Consider the following 21358-nt stretch of genomic DNA (forward strand, 5'->3'; position numbering starts at 1 on the left):
CACCAGACGTGCCCATGTATGTTGTCATGCGTTTCAAAAATTACAATGGACCACCATGGAACTAAGAAGATCCTAAATGTGTGCCAATAGTGCCTATCACATTAGGTAACCAAAGACAACTACCAATCACTATGTCGTGGGCTATCACAATACACAAATCTCAGGGACTCATGCTACAAAAAACAACAATAGATATTGGTGCGGTTGAAAGACAAGGCCTCACTTTTACAACTATATCTAGAGTAAAAATAATGGATAGTCTTCACATTTGACCTACTTTCACTTTTGAAAGATACTCCAAAATTAAAGTAACTAGTATACAATTATACAAAAAAAGGAGGAGGATCGCTTAGATCAAATGACTCTTCAAACAAAATGTTTGTACTTTGAATGTGAAGAGAAATGAAAAAGATAATGTTTAATAAACCAACTTGTTCAAACTATACAATTGTATTAAAACTAGTACAAAAAAATATTCTCAAACAAATTCTCAAGAATATATATGAAAATCGACCTAACCCTTGCACCTTCAAAGATGTAAGTGCCAATTTAATACTTCTTTCAATACTTCTTACTTTGCTTTCCTTGAACTAGAGAGGGAGCTCTCTAGTTGCTATCCAAGGCTCTTCCCCTTGGAGAGCCTTGTACACAAAGACATTTCAAATAGCGAACGTGAAATTCATCCCCAAAAAGATGCGCGCTCTCTATGTGCTGCCCTTATATATTACATGTAATATATACAATTAGTATACCTTTCTCGTCGACTGATGTGGAAAGTGCCTTCCATTCAAGCCCTCGCTTCTACTGTAGCTCGAGGTTTCGAAGACTGAAGACATTTGGGCCGAATCTGTGCAATATAACAATGGAGGACGATATGGATACGCCCGAAGAAGTTACGCTAGTCAAGGTATTTTATCGCTATTAACCTCCAAGCTTTTACAACGCAATCTATCAGCTCATGCATTTGTCCTGGGCGTGCAATTTTTCCTTTGTATTTTGGATTAATAATTAGTCCATAATTATCAGGGTTAGCCAAGGAACTGCAAACAAAGCTAATGTATATTCTTCCTTTGGGTATTTCGGCTTAAATCTATACTTGTAGGCTGTGTGGTCAATAAGAGTAATCCAGGAAAGAGCTAGGCTATATTTCAGTATTGAGGAAATTTAATGTATCAAACCCCTTTACTACTTGGTCAGAGCGTCTCCTGTGATCCAAACGGGTGGTATTAAATGTTTTATCATTTTTTTAGGAAGACATTCCGTAGCGGGAAACAATATTTTCTTCGAGTACAGTAGGATAGCTGACCAGTTTTGAACCCGACTACCGATGACTACAAGTCTAGTAGACATGTACGCGGGTTTATGGTGTAATTGTTACGGGGAAGGCTGTGAAAACACTTTTTGCATAAGAAGGTTATAAGCTAACTCACTCGGTTATAAAATGCCACCACTGCTCTCGTCAAAAAGGCCAACAGATTGCAGCAACTAGGAGATTTAAAGACAGCACCCACGGCATATGCAATCAATTAAATTAGGAAGTGGCGTTAGCAGTATGAAATAACGCTGGCACATTATCTTAAGGAAAAAATGAATTATTATTTTCGAAGGCAGCGATGAAGGGTGCTACTTCCTCAAGAAATGTATATAAAAGACAAATCATTTCATTGCAAGGATCATCAAGTTTGAAATAAACGCTTTACCGGTGAATTACAGTCAAAGAGGACATTAACCATTCAAGGTACAGTAGGAGTTTTAAGGATGAAACCCCTTCAATTCTCTTAGCAGGTTAAGGGAAAAATCCCTTAATTTGCCTTTGCTGAGTTAGGTATGAAACTGAAAGCATTCTCGAAGTAAACAAACAAGAGGAAATCATCAGATTTTGAAGGAGAATTACGGTAGAAAATCAGTATACAATTTATATTCATAATTATGTCATAAATTATCAATCTGATATCATAATAAATTCATAATATTAGACAAAGATATTATCATTTGGAGTAGGGATTATTATTTTAGGGTAAAGATGTTTTAGAAAGGGACATTACAATTGGTATCAGAACAGCAGTCCTACCAGCCTGTGGACCTAAAAAATTATTTAATGTAGTTGAGTCGAAAGATCAAAGGACCTTGAAAAGAGAAATGAAAAAACTAGAGGCAAAATTACAACAAACACTACCAAATTAAAGGTAGAGGGAATACTGATATGGGCAATTGTGAGGCAGATCATATGTAACATGTGAACTGCTGCAGCAGAAATAACTAGCTAACTGCTCAAATAGAAAGAACTTTAAACCAGTATAAAATACAAAACTGTAAATTAAGTGCAAGCTAACATTATATATTTTTTCTAAAACATAAATATAACAATTGCATCTAAACGTAATAGTAAACTGGTACAATAAACTGCTAAAAGGAAAGATAACATTCATCATCTTTGTCAATTAACTTAATGTGATAAACAAAGTACAGAAACTAACCATATTTTATTTCATTATGTCTTTCTTGATTGTCTCAATGTAACATGGAGGGAAAACATTAGTAGGGTGTTTTTACCACCCAACCTCAAAGCTACTGAATCCCCTTGCACAACTTCCTACTCGAAGTGGCCCGACCCTTCGCAATGGTGTAAACCATAGTTCAACTTCTTCTTCTCGGCCACTTCTCGGCGAGGCCAGAAATTTTTTTCTTGGCAAATATTGGAGAGAAATTGGCAACTTCTCTAGAAAATATCGGGAATTTAAAAAATGACTTTAATTTAATTAGAAATGCAATTTTTTGACAAAATTCAATAAGTAGATGCATGTATTGAGTCAGTAAATGAGTAAAGAAACCAAACAAGCTGATCTAGATATATATAAATGCAATAAGTAACAAAATCGCATCCTCATGTGGAATGCCGATGTAGTCACAGTCTACAGACTTTGACCTCTGAAACAAGCTTCAAATAGTAAATACTGAATTGTCTTTGTCAAAATATAAGCAAATACAAATGTCAAGTTCAATATGAAACTAGTCTACATCTTCCTCTTCCCCATCCCAGTAGTTCTAGTAAAAACTATGGGAGAGGGACAGGGTCTAGCAGCTCTAGACGTAGCAGTCGTCTGTGGTGGTGCTGGTGTTGGCCCTGGCAAGGACTCCTCATCATCCTCATCCTCACTATCACTGTGCTCACTGTCACTGTCCTCAGACTCCTCATTCTCACTGCCCTCCTCTTGAATGTCGTCTAGTCTCATTGCAAAACCATCGTCCTCCATAGCCTCCCTCTCCAACTCATATATTTCATCCTCAGTGAATAGTGAAGGCTGCTCCTCTGCTGTCCAATTGCCAAAAGGATCTATGTCATCTAGATCAAGTGGCTCAGTTGCTGCTGCCATTGTTATAATGCACAAAGACAAGGTCATTTAGGCGTTTTTGTGCCAACATGTTCCTCTTCTTTGTGTGAATAGATTCAAATAAGCTCCAATTACGCTCATAACTAGATGAGCTACAAGGCTAACATAAGATGCGAAGAGCAAGCTTTTGCAGATTTGGGACATTACCACCCCAATTTCACCACCAAGCATCTGCAAGATAAATATTAAAGAGTTAGAAAGAAAGATGAGGACAAGTTTTTGTAGCTTATTTATCTACTTAACATGCATTTGAGAGACTCGAAATTCCAAATATTGTACCTGGTGTCGGAGTCTGTCTGCCTCTCTTTGCCAAGGCTGAGGAGAATAGTTTGCCCGTTGCATTTTGATACACTTCCATCTCGACCACAATGAGGTCTCTCACCGCAATGTCGAGTACCATCCTCTGCATGCATTCACTAAAGCCCTCCATGACCTCTCCATTGGGATCCGCATATGATGGAGAGGAGCGGTAACAAGGGTTGAGGAAATACCCTGCTACATGAATGGGTTGGTGGAGCTGATTGTTCCATCTCCTATCAATAATATTCCATAAGGGCTGAAATTTTAGGCTCTCTCCCCTGTACTTATTTCTTACAGCCTCTTTCGCCCTATCCATGGCCTCATAAAGGGACCCTATTGGGGTTTGTTCCCCATCTACCAAGCAGAGAACTCTAACCAAGGGCTTCACGACCTACAATTGAAAAGTAGAAAACAATTATTAATCAGAGAGTAGGGTTATAAAATAATAATGAAAGACTTGATTAATAAGTACAAAAAAAAATCAAATTTTGAAGTTTCCAACTCACATCCACAATTTCTGAAGCTCACTCAAAAAATTGGATGTCAAACACAATGAGTGCAACACTCTGCCCCTCGACCTTCTTTGAATAACTTGACTGTAGCCATTTTGGACACACAAACATCTGCCTCAAAGGATTCATATGTTTAAGAACATTTTGCAACTTAAAAAAAATCTTTGCAAATCTTGTGACCGCAGGTCTAACCAACTCCTCGTCTTTGGTGTAGTCTCTCATCAAGTGAAGGACCCAAGGGTGATTGTAGATATATTTTGTTATCGTCCTTGCTTCCTCTACAACTGGTTTCACCCAATCCAATTTCCCTATATCCTCCAAAAGAAGGTCAATAACATGCGCTGCACAAGGAGACCAAAAGAGTGTGTTATGCTTTTCTTGTAAGATCCTACCCACTGCCACATATGGCACTGCATTGTCGTTTATGATTTGCACCACATTTTCAACCCCAACCTCTATCACAATATTCTCTAGCATTCAAGCCAAAGTCTCAACCGTCTTTATCTTGTCCGAGGCATCCAAGGATTTAAGAAAGATCACTTGATCCTTGCAAGAAACTAAAAAGTTGATGATGGTACAATTTCTTCCATCCGTCCATCCATCTAAAAGTCTGATGCAGCCATACTGTTTCCATTCTAACCTTTGCTCTTCAACCACTTCTTTACCCTACAAACAACATCTTTCAACAATCTACAAGCACAAAATAAAAAATGAAATTCACTTTAAGTACACGAGTTTGATTAAGAAAAATTACTTTCAACAAAAACAAATAAATTGTAAAACTGTAAAGCATTAAAGTTTGAAACAAGTGAATTACCTCCCACTCAAGGCTGCAGGAGTAGGTGGTTTGTAGCCCTTTCCTGCTACCGTACAACTAGTCACAACATTCAGAAAATATTGACTTGCTGCAACATTGAAGGAGAGCTTGTTAAAAAACCAAAAATCAGCACATTGAATGTCAAGTTGCGCATGCACATCATGGTTCCATCCAGTACCCTCCAATGATGGTTGTGCTCCAGGTGTGTTTCTATGCACAAAATAACCATCAATAGAAGAGTTTTGCGGTCTACTAGACCTAGCAGATATGGAAGTTGAGCCCGAGGACCTGCCACGAGTAGGTGTGTTTCGTATGTGGATCCTTGGGCCATGAAAAGAGTCCACTATCTTCTTCTTCTTCATCAAGGGTGGTTGGGATACCTAGTCACATGACACAGCCCACATCATCTCATTATGAATCATGATAAATTGATAATTGTTTTAGCACAAGCATTAGTCGTGATTAGAAAATAATAAATGATTGTTAAAAGGAAACATACCTTGTGATTCGTAAATGGCTGCCCTCATGGCCAATTTTGCCGTTTCCCTTTTCAACTTCTTCTCTTCTTGGGCACTAAGCAAAGCAATCATCTCCCTTTTTATTTCCTCCGTAGTCACATCACAAATCCTTGTGTCACGCTTTTCTATACTAGCAAGGTGGTACTTCAAACGAGATATGCCTCCACGGATTTGTCTTTCACATTTTATGCATATGACACTATTATACTCTGTTCCTTCAAAGGCATATTTCCATGCAAAATATCTAGCCCCTTTAGGGCATGTGCCTATGAATCCAGATGGACATGCTACAGGACCATTGGAAGATGCTGCTACCGTAGATGCAGAGGAAGCCATATTTGCTGGAAAATTAGAGAATAAAACAAAAAATGTATTAGCCTTAAAGTTTTGAAATTATTGAGAAAAACTTGATTGTTTTTGGGAAAATTGCAAAAAGATGGTGTTAGTTCTTTGACTCTTTGTCATGACTCATTCACTCTAAAACCGTAAAATGTATTAGAGAACATTACAAATGCAAGATATGCAAGTATGATGCAAGATATGCAAGTATGATGCAAGATATGCAAGTATGGGAAGACAAAAAAAAGTTTAACTCAAAAATAAAAAATTTGAGAAACTTACTCGTGGATCCGGATTTGCTTGAAAAGAGCTTCGAATCTGCTCCTAATCCGCTGGAAATCGCTACAAATCATTTCCAAACACCTAAGTGGTGCTCCAAAACCCTTCTCCTCCACCCAAGATGCCAAATGCAGCAAAAGAAACAATGAAATTGCGTTTTTACAAGCACGGGTATATATTGGACGCCGCCCGCGAGAAGATAGTTAGTTATCATGATAAGTTGGCAATGTATCGCCGTTTTCTCGCCAATTTCTCGCCGTGAGAAGTTCAACTTCTCGGTGCCCTAAAGTGGCGATAAAAACTTGAGTTTTCTCACCGCAAAACTTCTCGTGAGAAGTAGACTTATCGGCGATAAGTCGGCGAGATTTTGAACTATGGTGTAAACATGGTGATGAGGTAAGTCGTTAGAATCTGGTGGTTGTACCTAAACAATTATAGTTGGTAACTCACTATAGCCACTCCTATCTAGTATGAGCTTTGACTAGGTGGTGTATCTGGAGCAGTCGAACTGATTAACATTGCATAACTTAGAGTACCTTGGATAAGGTTTCTAGATGCAAGCATGTATAGGACGTGTAATCAATTTCTTCACCCCCTCCTCTGGGTACAAATTAGGAGTTAGTTACATTGACTAACCAAGTTGTCTCTTAGGTAAATTGCACAAACTCTGGACATAGAAACAAACCAGATTCTAGTTTTAGTAGTTTCTTATCTAAACTGATCTTGGTTCAACTGTAGTTTTAACAATTTATCAACTATTAGCATTCCTAGTATGTTTAACATTCTTTATTGAGGCATGGTTGCAAAACACCACTAGTTTCATATTGTGTTATGTTCTTCATTGTTCATGCATACAGGAGTAATGGTTGGAGATAGAATAAACCTCTGTATTCCTTCGATAACTCTCTATACAACAAGGCTCTACCAGCATACTGCTGTGTTTGAACAGTTATAAACAATATTTACATTACTCTATAAATTTCAATTTTTATCTACCCAGCTTTAAGTATGATTGAAAATGGTGTCAGTTAAGAACCCGCCACAACTCCCTATTAAGAAGAAAGATTGTCTTCTTTTCTTTGTGTACCTTCAGGTCTTTTTAAAACTTGGACAACGAACTATTGCTGTCATATTCATGGAAATTCTTTTATAGTTGAAAAATTCAAACTTGAACCCCTTGAATCGGTTCTAGAATGTCTCCCATTATTATTTTTTGAATTAAAATTTTTAGAATCCACTTTTCTTGGCCTTCCATTTACAATCATTATGTTTTTTGAGAAACCACAAAACTTACTAAAGTTCAAATGTAGTAATATAAAGTCTGTGATGGAATGACATTAAGGAAGCCTATGCACATGAAAATATAGAGAGTTTCCAAACTCTGTGAAATAATATAGTTTCAAGATTTTAATATGATAAATACCAAAACATTAGGATGTACACAAAGATATTACAAAGTTAAGGATGTACACAAAAATATTACAAAGTTACTTAAGCATGATCTCTTTTTAACATTTCTCAATTTCCATAAACTATACATATTCAGCTGAAGAGGGATAGAGCATAATAAGAATAATACATGCCTAGAAGAGTGTGTTCAAGACTGAGCAGCTTCCCATTTAAATCTCTTCTATTGCCGTATTTCCTTTTTACGATAAAATATGTCTATTCCTCCCTCCCTTTATAGAATTGGTAGCCCAGAGAGCCATTTTCAGTAGTGACAGGAAAAGCTATAAGCTGTTTCACAAAAAGGGTTGTACTTTTTCAATGTACCAAGCAAGGGCTTTCGATTTTGTTTGTATTCGTATATCACCAAAACTAAGAATCAAATTTCATTTTAAAAACTGCTGTTACTAAATTACATTTCATATCAATTTTGAGTACGTTTTGTTAATGTTTTAGCTCAGAAATACAGATAAACAGCAATAAAAAAAATAGACAATACGCAAAACACTCAATACATTTATCTTGGAAAAACCATTTCATTGAAAGGGAAAAACCCAGCCACACCACAAAAAATGTCTTTTGTTGATCATAAAATATTCAAGTACATGGCTTTCCACTTGATTGACTTACAATCTACCAAGCAATCATATAAATAGGTTGCATAAGACTCTTCATCTTTCACACGAAGGTCTCTTTGAGTCCCAAAAATAAGATCCTTTGTATTTCCACATATGCAACACTTCAAATTTCTATACGCATGCCCCTTCGCATGACATATGGCACATATTTTTGCATAATATTAACTTAAATATAATCACAAATATCTCTTGCAGCTGAAGATGACCATAACGGTCATAAGAAACATATTCTATCTCATAAAAATCAGAGATGATCTCTATCACAGCTACAAACTTCAGCACGTTTCATTTCAGCCAGAGGTGGTTCTTCTCTATTGACTCAACATTTATTGCATTATGCTAGTTTGAAGATATACTCAAATGAGGTATTCCAAAGGTGTCTAGCCACCCAATTCCAAGATGTGGCTGCGGAAAAGATCTCTCTCACATTACAATTTCATTACTCAAATTAAATGCACACACACACGCTCAAAGTAAGTCGAATTCCATAAAAAGATTAAGGAATATATATTTAGTTGATGCCACAAGGTTTATAATAAAGTTTTAATTATCTATATGTAATAAACTTAGTATATATATAGTTGTGTACCATATTATTGCGGTCCACACCTAAATTCATAAATATATACATATTATGTATACTACACCTCGTCTCTCTCTCTCTCTCTCTCTCTATATATATATATATATATATATATATGTATATGTAGGAATATATGTTTAAAATCATTAAATGATATTATTGATAAATTAATGCCTTAAATCTTATTACGGATCAAGGTTAATCAAAGGTCTAGATCCAAGACGTAGCATCCTAAGTGCTATAGTTGACGAAGTAACCAAACTAGGAAATCAGTCCAAATCCTTTGCTTCCTAGGCTTGCATCAACCTCGGCCTAGCCAATGCATACTAGTTTAGAGACTTAAATAGCTCAAAGCTCATAATCATGTTTGCATCCCATACTTGGTGATACTTTCCCTCCCTCGTCGGAGGACGATCATCTCTTACAACCACTCAGTCAAGAAATGTATAGTTAGTCCTTAATCATCATCTTGATCATAATACATGTGCAATAACTCAAGATTAAGAACATAGCATAATACCATTTCATTTATTTAATTTGAACCATTATTTTGATAAAGTATATGAAATATGAGCATCTATGGTAACTAACCAAAACATAAACACTATTTTGATGAAATACATGGAATATAAACATCTATAGTATCAAACCAAAACCATAATAATGGGAAATAGGATGGATGTGAGATATCCTTACCCTTGTGAATCATCATCCTCGATGATTGAAATTTTGTAATATTTACAATAGTAAAAGTATTCTTTATCCAATGTTAAGAAACAATCCAATTATTGAAAGCATTAAACAAATAAGGAAACTATTGGTGTATTGCACGTTGACAAAGAAACAATATCACCTTTTCTAATCAAAAGTTGGCCATTAATATTGTTTGATTCTAATTGGTTTAATGACTCCCTTCGATACGTGAGTATAGGAGATTATATTCTGCGTGGCCCTGTGAGGGGCCAAGTTGCTGAACATTTCTTTAATGTTTGTCTCAGTGATGGCCATCAAAAAATTTCTTTCACAGCTCTGCCAAGTATCTCTTTTTTTGCCAAAATAGCAAACTTGGGCGATCAAAGTCTTGATTCAAATTAGGATCACCTTGATGAATGGATAGAAAAAAAATGGGAGAGGAAAACTTCTTTAGGCGAAGAGCTTGAAAATAGGGTGAGAGCTCTAACCAGTGGATCTCCTGTTGTAAGCACTACGATGGGCTCGATCATGACCATCCCTAGGTCTTGTAACTGCAAGGAATTCCAATCTATCATGTATCTAAAGTTTGATGCATACTTTCTAAGGAATGAAATATGAAATACATCATGAATTGAGCAAAAGATGGAGGTAGAGCAATCTTATAGGCAACTGGGTTGATCACTTCCGAAACCTCAAAAGGTCCTACATATTTTGGGTTCTAGTTTGGAGGATTTCCCAAATTTGATGACACTTTTATGGGGTTTAACTCGCATAAGTACTTTCTCTCCCACCTCAAAATGTCTGGTCCATTTCTAAAAGCATTTTTGGACTGAGGATTATCTTATCTTCTAACTTATCCGAGTTGATAGGTGTTCTGCACCTCCTTCTATATAATGCTTCAAATGGTACCTACCATCTTTATGGACGATTGATATGTATTGTTGTATGCTAACTTGACTAGAGGCAAATGGTCCTCCCACTTATATTGCTGATCCATGCAGTACATTCTTAGAAGATCTTCTAGAATCTGACTGACCAGTTCTAGTTAGCCATCTATTTCCAGATGATAGGTGTTGATCTGAGTTTTGTTCCACTACATGCAAAATCAAATAGTTAGCATTCTAGGATGAAACACTAAATCTCCCAACTCTCTCTTGAATAAGAATGGTTGTATGCTAAACAATGTAGATGAATTGTGTGATCAAGTGAGACGACCTTAAGGTTCCTTCTTGTTGTGGACTTTCATTGAGTTTTATGATGTGATATTATACTGCTCATTTAATGGATATTAACTTAACTTTAACTTCTTCAATTGCTTCCTTTTGAATAACTTTCAAAGAGATAAGGGTTTACAAATACTATTTGACTCTAAGAATGTAAGACAATGTTGATGATGGGGTGAGCCTCTAACCAATCCTTGCTTCGTCATGTCAACTATGCATAGGAGGGTGCTATCTTCTATGAATGTGGGAATGGTTTTCACCTAGGATGCCTAGTTTGCCCCTAAGGGCCCCCAGACTAGCCACGGGTACAATTTGGTCTGGTCCCCTTGTGGGTCCGACCCACGCAGGGTGGTTCAAACCAGACCACACCCAGTTCGGACCCAAGTGGAAAACATGGAACCACTAATCAACTTGGCCCCTTAGACAATCAAAGTCAACGACCAAGTTGGTTTTGTTTTGCAAATTTAATTATTTTTTGACATCCACTTTAGGGTTAGAACATGTTGACAAATAGAAAAACAACTCCCGATGCCTTTGTGCAATAATAAAAGTTGTTTTGGCTTCTTTGGATGTTGCTCCTTGACCTTGCAAGGGGCGTTGCCCGTTGAAACCATCTTGGGGGCACGATCCCCAAACCCTCATTGAAAAACTGGGGGGAAATTGCGCCAATAAAAGTGGGGAAAAATTAACCTCTGAATCTGATTAGGCTCTGCATAACATCTATAACCCTAAAAAGTGGATTCTAGAGGCTTATGTTGGCTTCCACTTCTCAACTTGCACTTGATGAATTTGAAAATTTTGCACCAATAGTGTTATTGTTTCAATTGATGTCATTGGCCTTAGCTTAGTTTGTGAGTCAATTGATGCCAATGTAGAAGAAAAAGATGAAGAAGAAGAATATTAATAAATTTTTAATCCATAAGTTGAACTTCAAACAACGATACTTGAACTTGATGTTATGATTTATCACTTGACATTTTAATGTTTTAAATCTTTAATGTTGAACTTGAGTATATGTCAATATGATGCTATGATCATGATTCATGATGTTATAATTACAAACTTATGGTGTTTAAATGTTTTTATGATAGTATGACATTCTAATCTTAATTCATGCTTTTAGGCTTCATAAATATGTATGTGTATATATATTTATAATTTTTTTATATGTGTTTGTACAAATGATACCCAAACAAACCCAAACCCCTTTTCAAATTTTGCCATACCGACGTATCGGTCCTTCATACCTGAACTTGATCCAACATCCTAGGTTTTCACATTGTTAATACATATTCAAATGCCCTATTAGGGTGTAAAGTAAATGAACATTTCCAATAGAAGTTAAATACTTGCAATTTAGTCCCAGACTAACTTTGCATTGTTACTTAAAATCAACAAGCACTAAAAGTTATGAACACTAGCTCTACCATTGATCATCGTTTAACAATATCTTCCATCCATCTACTTCTACTCAATATGAAATGGAATCCTAATCTAAGTGAGGGAGAAACAATGCAATACACCAAAACAACACAAATAATCCACCATGAAGAGTAACAATGAATGAACAATTACTTTGATAGCATTATGGAAACAATTTCAAGAAGTCTCCTCTTGTTCTACTCTACAAATAATCTCTATTGAGTTATAAATGGGAAGGCCTTGTCCTTTTATAGCTGCTCCAACTACAATGAAGGGCCGAGATTGATTTGAAATCAAGTGCCAAGATTAATCCAACAAAACTCTAGTTAGGGTTTCATAACCTCTAGTAATGGTTATTAACTTCCTATCCAATTACAATTCAGCACTGCCATGTGGGCTAATTAGAAAATTACATCGCATTTCTAGGCCAATAAGAAATTAGATTATGTAGAAGCATTGAATAAGGTGTACCAATAAATGAGCCAATGAAATAATTACAGTATTTGGTGGGTGAATGAGAAGAGCTAATGAGTTACAAATGAGAAGGCACTGGCCTTTTATAGCTGCTCCAAGTCCAATGAAGGGCCAAGATTTATCCAATACAATTGTAATTAGGGTTTGATAACCTCCAACAACAATTATTAAATGCCCAACCAGTTATAACTAAGCACCACCATGTGGGCCAATTCAAAAGTTACATTGCCTTCTAGGCCAATAACAAAATAAAGCATTAGATAAGGTGCATCAATAAATGGGCCCATGAAATAATTACAATATTAGTAATTCCAAATGATAGTACAGTGAACTCGTAATGCCCGTAATGAGTTCTGAATGTTGTTTTATGACTATCCTCATCTCTAAGCCACTACTAATGATACCCTGACCTCAAATCTGTTTTAGAAAACATTGTAGCCCCTCTCATTTGATCAAACAGATTGTCAATACATGGCAAGGATATTTATTCCTTATTGTTATTTTGTTTAGCATTCTGTAATCTATACATAAGCTAAGGGTTCCATCCTTCTTGACAAATATGACAAGTAATCCCCATGGTGATACACTAGATTAGATCAACCTGTTAACAACTCTTGGCATTGTGCTTTCAACTCCATGAGCTCCACAATTGTCATTCTGTAGGGAGCTTTGAACTCTTGGTACAAGATCTACAGAGAACTAAAAAATCCTTTCGGTAGGTGTTGATGTGAGCTTTGTTTCATTACAACATGCATAATCAAATATCCGATGTTTCAAGATGAAACATCAACTACTCAATCCTCTCTTAATATAAGGTCATCTCTCATGCTAAACTTTTAGTGTAAGATCATGAAATGACTCTAATCATCGGCTTACCACACAAGGCAATCCTACCATCAACAAGAGGTTAGTGGCTCGGATTTGTTGGAGTCAAGCAAGTAAACATCTATAGCAACTTTCATCCAACTAACTACTTGAACATGAAAAGAAATCTAATCCAAGTGAATGATTGAGGAAACCATGCGACACTCCAAAGCAATATTAAGTAATCCACTTTGAAGAACCAACAATGAATTATCCATTATTTTAATAGCATCATGAGAACAATTTGATGAAGTCTCTCCTTTAGCTAGCCTACTCTAATCTACTTCTATGTTTCTAATCCAACAATCTACTAGCTCTAATGAATCTATCCCCTTACAAATGACAAGGCCTTGGCCTTTTATAGATGCTCAAATACAATGAAGGGCCAAGATTGATTGAAGATCAAGGGCTGAGATTCATCCCTACAAACCCTAATTAGAGTTGCCAAATTTTACAGCCGGTTAGAGGAGAGCACCACATCGTGGGCAATAAGAAAATTATAAAAAGCTTTTTCCAACCAATGAGAATATCAAAGTGTTTCATAGCACTTCATTTTGATAATTGATTTTGCTTTGATTTTCTCTTGCTAGAACTTCTGCTTAACTTTGATGATGTATCACCAATGATTCCATTGATAGGCCCCCATCCGCCCCCTTCAGCTTTTGATATTGCACAAATGTTCGTACATGTATTGCAGAAGTCTTGACCTTTGTTATCCTCCTTCCATCTTTCTTTTGAGTTCCTTCCTTCCTGTGTCTTTGAAGTTATAACAGCTTTCCCTCATCCTCGAACATCCTCTCCCCATAACCACCTTGCAAAACGTCACTTGTTAGATTTTTGTATCACACATTATCCATAGCACTTCAAGAGAGTTAATATCAAGAAGTTAAAACCTATGATCAAAATCTGATAACATCTACTTGTTTGCAGGCTGACTGATGGCTTGAATTAATCATATAATCTATCAAATTTATTTCCAATTTCCAAAATGCACTGAAAAGGCCTCCTTTTCATCTATACTTGACCTGATTGCAATGAAAATTCTGAGCTTTCATCCAGATCTGAAATATTTTGACTTCCTAAAAGCAGGATCAGCATCAGATTTTACAAATTTTGACAGATACCTATAACTTGCAACCTTTAGGCTTGACGACTTCTCACAAAAATTGGGTTTGAACAATCAAGAAACTCTAGTTCTAATGCCTTCCAGATCTGATCATGAATACTGATTGATACCCTTCACAGATATGAACATGAAAAGCACAAAACAGCAACACCATGAACACCAGATTTTACATGGAAACCTAAGATGGAAAAAACTGCAGAGAAGCTAATTCTCATGAAATTAACATCGATTAAGGTCCTTCTTACAAAGGACTTTCCGCCGGTTGGCTCACTGCCGATTGGACTAATGACCCAGAAATAAGCAAACGGCTCACTTACGACTGATTGGACTAACTACCCAGAAATAAGAAAGGATATTTGTTGGTACAAATAGTGCCCATTGCCAAATTATAAGAAATGAAAATTGATCCAACAATGAAGTCACTGTCGCTGATACTTTGCAACACAAAAATGACATAACAGTCTGCTACTGGTGGTACCAACTTGCACGTAAATCAATACACAAATCTTCCCGTGTTAGATTCACATGCATTTTGCATATTACTCGCACACAAGCATGCATCAACAAATAGAATCATCGCTTTCTTATACCATCTCATGTCAACAACTAGGTCAATCCAATCCAATTTCATATAGGTCACATTGAAGTATTCCTGCTGTGGTAAGGAATGAAACGTGGACCACCTCACTCAATACAACATGCTTTGCACATAACAACATGGTACACCATCATTGAGATCTTCGTAACTAACGGATAGGATCTATATGTTACAATGCAAATACTTGGATCAAAACACAACAACCACTTTCTAGGTAGGATTGAACCCAAACAAATAAAGCACAATATGTTGCAAGATAAATGGGACCAGTATTGACACAACCAAGGATAAATTTTTACGACACATCATTTGGAGCACACTTCTACTGAAACACCAAAACATCCAATCCACATCTATGCATAGGGTATGTTGACATCAATGACAACTATTAAGGACAACCATTATTTGCAAACTCTATGAGTACTCCTCAAGTTGCTCAGTACTTTATTTTTTCTACTAGACGAGTAATCGCAAGTTTAAGTCTCGTGTTTCTATAGACAAAAAAAGCCATGGGTAAATATGTCGATGCATATAAAATGTTAGTTAAAATGCATTTTTCGCATGTTTTAACTTTTTGCTATAAAACCATGCTTTTTCTCTTTCAAGATGTTAATTTTTAATTTAATACAATTCGCAGTTGGGTTTTATAAAACAAACATGTTTCTTTAAGAGATTTTAATTTTTAATTCTTTCCAAGCTGCCGAGCTTTCTCCAAGTTTTCTCCAAGTTTTTGCCGAGTTGAAATTTTTGGGCTTTCTGAGTATTCTTCGATTTTTGTTTGCAAACTATGATGACAACAACAATGATAACCTCAACCTCACATTCTAACAATCTCCCCCTTTGTCATTGATGACATCATTCATCAAAAATAAAGTAAACAATTCATTGTCAAAAGATATTAGCATCAATAATAAAGTAAACAATTCATTCTCCCCCTTTGCCAACAATGACAAAGGGCCAAAACTCCCCCTCACTAACTCACTCTGCTCCTCTGTGAGGAAGCCACCAAGCATTGATCCATAAAAAAATAAGCATGCAATGCGATGGACCAATGCACACACTAGTGCACTTATTGAACACTAGGAAGGGGCGGAATGCCCAACTTCTCCTTGAGATACTCAAAAGTATCTTTACACAAATGTTTTGTAAAGATATCTACAATTTGCTCCTTTGTGGGTACATAGTCAAGTTTGACCTCCTTTTTCGATAGCTTCTCTTTCAAGAAATGATACTTGATTTATATATTTTATATTGGAATGTTGTATCGGATTCATTGAATTTTTACAACATTGGTATTATCACACATAACTGAGATCGACCCATCCAAAGTTATATTTATATCCTTCAAAGTCTGTTTCATCCATAATACTTGAGTGCAATAGGAGGATGTTGCGATGTATTCTGATTCAACAATTGATAATGTTACATAATCTTGCTTTTTACTTGACTAAGAAACCAACCAGGAGCCGCAGGAATAAGCTCCACCACCAGTACTCCACCAGTTATCAAGACATCCAGCTCAATCAGAATCAGTATAAACTGTTAGCGTGAAATCTGAACCTTTTGTATACCATAATCAAAAATCTTTTGTACCCTTCAAATATCAGAAAATCCTTTTCACTACCATAACATGTAACTCTTTTGATTCTTGCTGAAATCCGATTTTTAAGCGTACAACATACATGATATCTGGTCTAGTAGCAGTCAAATACAACTCTTCCAATCATTGATCTGTACTTATTTGCATCAGTTTTTGGTTCCTAAGTCGACTTACATTTGTAACAATAAGAGTACAGTATGGTTTAGAATTCTCCAAACCAAACTTCTTCAACAATTCTTTGACATACTTGGACCGAGAAATGAAAATTACTTTACTGTTTTGATTTACCTGCAATCCTGCAATCCAAGAAAGAAATTCAACTCACCAATCATAGACACCTCAAATTCTGTATGAATCCTTTCTGCAAACTTTTTGCACAAGTCATCTTTTCCTCCAAAAATTATGTCGTCAACATAAACGAAAACAATTAAGTTTTGATCTGAATAAAACTCTGTAATACAAATTACTGTCAATGAACCCTTATTGGAATCCTTGCCCAATTAGATGCCTATCCAATCTGCCACACTAGGCCCTAGGAGCCTGCTTCAATTTATAAAATGCTTTCTTCAATTTGCACACAACTTTTGGATCCTCTTTGGACTTGATTACTTTGGTTGTTCAATTTAGACTAGAATTAGCTAAATATGGTGAGATACTAAAAATGTAAAAAATCTAACTCCTTCCCTTAATGGTCATTATATTAACTAGTAGAAAACAGTGCATGTCTTGTAATCACAAAAACTTTAGAACATTCTGCTGCTACTGAGACCTTCCCTGGATTTGCAAAATGTTAATGACCAAGTGTACCTAGAAAACGGAGAAGGTGGTTTGCTTCATCAGAATGATTTGCAACAAGAGAGTACAGCCTGTTGCAGACTCTTCCACTGACCATCCCAGATTCTGCAAAATTGGTGATTAAAATGATCACAAAGATTGTAACTTTGAGAACAATCAGCATGATTGTGAACAAAAATTGGCAAACCCTCCAAACTTTGTAAATGAGCATGATGCCCCAAAACATATTGCAAGATGTAATGTTTTGAAGATTTCAAAGCATCACTTTTTGGAGAAAAACGGTAAAAACTATTGAAAGTTTAGCTTCAGTCGAATAATATTGAGCATATGAATATGTTATATATATATATATATATATATATATATATCAGAGTTGCCGGAAAGTCCTTTGTCCCTCCTTGGGAACACGTATCCTTGTATCCAATTTGAAAACGTATCCAATACTCCTTGGATACACGTTGAATATTGCACCCATGTCAGCCTAAAAAAAGTTGATTTCCAACCGTGCCAAATACTACATAATTTGATGTTTTTTAAGATTAGGCATAAATCCTCCCAAATTTAATGTAAAAATAATAATAATACAATTGTTTTAAAAAATGGTATAAACAAAACCCACACCAAATGAGAAAGACAACTAAAATGTTGTTCTATTCAGCAACCCGTTTTGTTGGGTTATCTTCTAATGCAACTCTACTATTTCTGCATATTGTAAAGTGTAAAAATAACTTATAAATATTTATGTAGCATTTCTATGTCCTTATTGTTTCTGAGCTAATGAAAAACTCGTCTAATAACTTAGAAAATTGTGTTAAATATGTGTATGTGATATTTATTGATGTCATATCCAACTGTATCCATATTAAGGATCTTAAAAAATGGCCGTATCCATACCCAAGACTGTATCTGTATTTCTATCCGTATCCGTATACATGCAACTTTGGTATATATATGATAATATGCATACGTATATATGTACAGATATGTATACATATAGTTTAGACAGATATGGTTTAGATCAAGCATATTACTGCTGTTACCGATTCACATCGGGTTCTATCATTTTGACTGCATTGGATTACTTTCAGAATTATCCATCATCTCCGATTAGGGATCGGGTCTTACTTGTATTGCCTTCGATACGTATTAAGATCATTATCGAACATATCTTCGGGCATGATTAAACCATTGTATGTTTATGGTTAACAAAAAATTAGTTTATGACCATGTAGGGTCATGACCCTATGTGGCCTTTGGCCATGTAGAGTCATGTCCCTACAAGGTCACAACTCTTCACAATTATATATATATATATATATATATATATATATAATTGTTCTCATCGGTGGACAAGGCAATATGAAAGACATAACATACTTGCAGTCCCAAGATTAATAAAGAAACATTAAATATTACAAAATACACTCCTGTCAGCATTTGACATTCCAGTCACAACATAGCATAAACATATTTGAAGGTAATCTACCTGTCACGTTCAAGATACTAAAGTAAGTAAAAGTGATATAAATCTGTTATTATTTCTGTTAAGGATCCTATAAAATTAACATGGTATCAGAGCCATACTGATAAGAAATTTTATTCATAACTTATATAAAATTTATATTTTATTCAGACTTCACCATTTTTTAAATTCTTCAAAAATGGTTAACCACTTAAGGTTAGAGGATAGATTGGAGGGGGCTTCAAACTTTTCTTCATGGAAGATTCGTGTCATGATAATCCTAAGAGAAATGGAATTAGAAGAATATACAGAAACAAATAAAACTATTCCAGAAAATGATCCAGAGAAAAATGTGGAAAAGGCACAACAATAAAGCCATGAAAATAATTATAAACTCTGTTAAAGATCATATTCTCCCCTCTATTTCTAGCCTTTCTACAACATTTGAAATTAATAATACTAGTAGGTCGCTGACATTAAAACAAGATTTAATATACATAAAAATAAATAGTGCGGAAACTATTATTTCCTATTTTCTAAGAATCTCTTAACTAAAAGATCAGCTTGCTACAATTGGAAGTCAAGTTGATGATAAAGAACTTAACATGATTGCCTTAAGGGGACTTTTATTCGAGGACTAAGCTCTCGACCTGAGGTTCCAAAATTTGAATTACTCAAGAATGAATGCACTCAAGAGGAATCAAGATTAGTCTCAAGGGGGATAAACCTAAATCAAGAGGGAGACATTAAAGCAAGTTTCAATAGGAAAGGGAAATTCAATCGAAATAAGAGAGAATCCAACAAACCTTATAAGAAAAGAGATTGGTCAAAAGTGAGATGTTTTAAATGTGACAAAATTGGTCACTCTCATAATGTTTGCCTTGAATGTAAAAGAATTCAAGTTGCTCTAGTAGAAATAAAAGAAGAAAAAGAGGAAGTAGAAGAAAATCATGCATTTTATCTAGCACTCTCCAGTGAGTTAAACTCAAACAAAAACACTTGGATCATAGACGATGGAGCATCTCGACGCATAATAGGTTTTAGAGACAAAATCGAAAACTTTTCAAAATGCCACTTAGAAGAAGTAACCATCGGGGATAACTCCACACATCCAATTAAAGTTATTGGGTTTTGCTCTATTCAACTAGATTCTAGCATTACTCTTCAACTCAACGATGTTTTATATGTACTTGGAATTAAAATAAATCTAGTCTCTATATCTGGCCTTTCTGATCAAGGATACATAATTGCTTTTCAAAAAGACAGAGTTCTATCTTGGCCTAAAAATACTAATATCAAGAAAGCTATCACTATTGGTTTTAGAGACGGGAGTTTATATAAACTCTGTAATCAACAAAATTTTGCACTAAGTCATGAAATCTTAGAGTCTACGGAAATATGGCATAGGAGACTAGGTTACCTACATTTTCAAGCATTATCAACAATAGAAAAAATTGTCAAAGGATTACCTAATCTAAAATCAGATCATTTAGGTGTCTGCAAAGGTTGTGCCCTAGGTAAAAATATCAAGAAAACTTTTCTCAATAGTGTTCATAAATCTAAAGCAATTCTTGAACTCATTCACTCTGACCTATGTGGTCCCATATGTTTGTACCCTCTCTAAATGGGTGCGTCTATTATGTAATCTTTATTGATGATTATTCTAGAAGAACTTATATATTTCCTAAAACAAAATGAATCTAGTGAAGTACTCTCTAAATTCAAAGAATTCAAAGCTCTAGTAGAAAATCAGTCAGGAAAGAAAATCAAAACTTTAATATCAGATAATGGAGGAGAGTACACCTCTGAAATTTTTAAAGATTTCTGCATTACTATTGGGATTAAGAGGGAGTTTTTTGTACCTTATAATCCTCAACAAAATGGAGTTGTAGAACGCGAGAATAGATCAATTGTTGAATCAACTAAAACTATGATGCATGATCAAAACCTTCATACTTCGTTCTGGGTTGAAGCATCTAACAGTGCTGTTTACATTCAAAATTGATGTTTGCACTCAGTTTTAGGCAATACCACTCCAGAAGAAGTATTTATAGGCATCAAACCAAATCTAAGTCACTTAAGGATATTTGGGTGTCCAATCTATGTACACATTCCTAAAGAAAATAGAACAAAGCTAGAACCATCTGGAAAGAAAGGAATTCTCTCAAGATCTACTGCAACAATAGACTTAGTCGCCCGATCAGTGATGGTGCACTGATGTGAACTGAAGGTGACTGCTAAGTGTGGAGAATGTAATTGGTAAATACTTGCTTGTTA

The 21358-nt window shown here is 35.5% G+C and overlaps 1 protein-coding gene across 1 annotated transcript in view; it reads left to right on the forward strand.

The window, feature by feature from the left end:
• Nucleotides 1-748: 748 nt before the first annotated feature.
• LOC149562985 (UDP-N-acetylmuramoyl-L-alanyl-D-glutamate-2, 6-diaminopimelate ligase) overlaps nt 749-21358 on the forward strand; it is a 41417-nt gene continuing 20807 nt past the window's right edge. Inside the window, exon 1 of the mRNA XM_089826426.1 lies at nt 749-907. Within this exon, the coding sequence (XP_089682552.1) occupies nt 863-907 (45 nt within the window). The 5' untranslated portion in view covers nt 749-862. The remainder of the gene's footprint in view (nt 908-21358) is intronic.

This window comes from Cupressus sempervirens, chromosome 4, assembly GCF_028749045.1.
Source record: "Cupressus sempervirens isolate cs-2001-9-10 chromosome 4, ASM2874904v1, whole genome shotgun sequence".
Taxonomy (NCBI): Eukaryota; Viridiplantae; Streptophyta; class Pinopsida; order Cupressales; family Cupressaceae; genus Cupressus; species Cupressus sempervirens.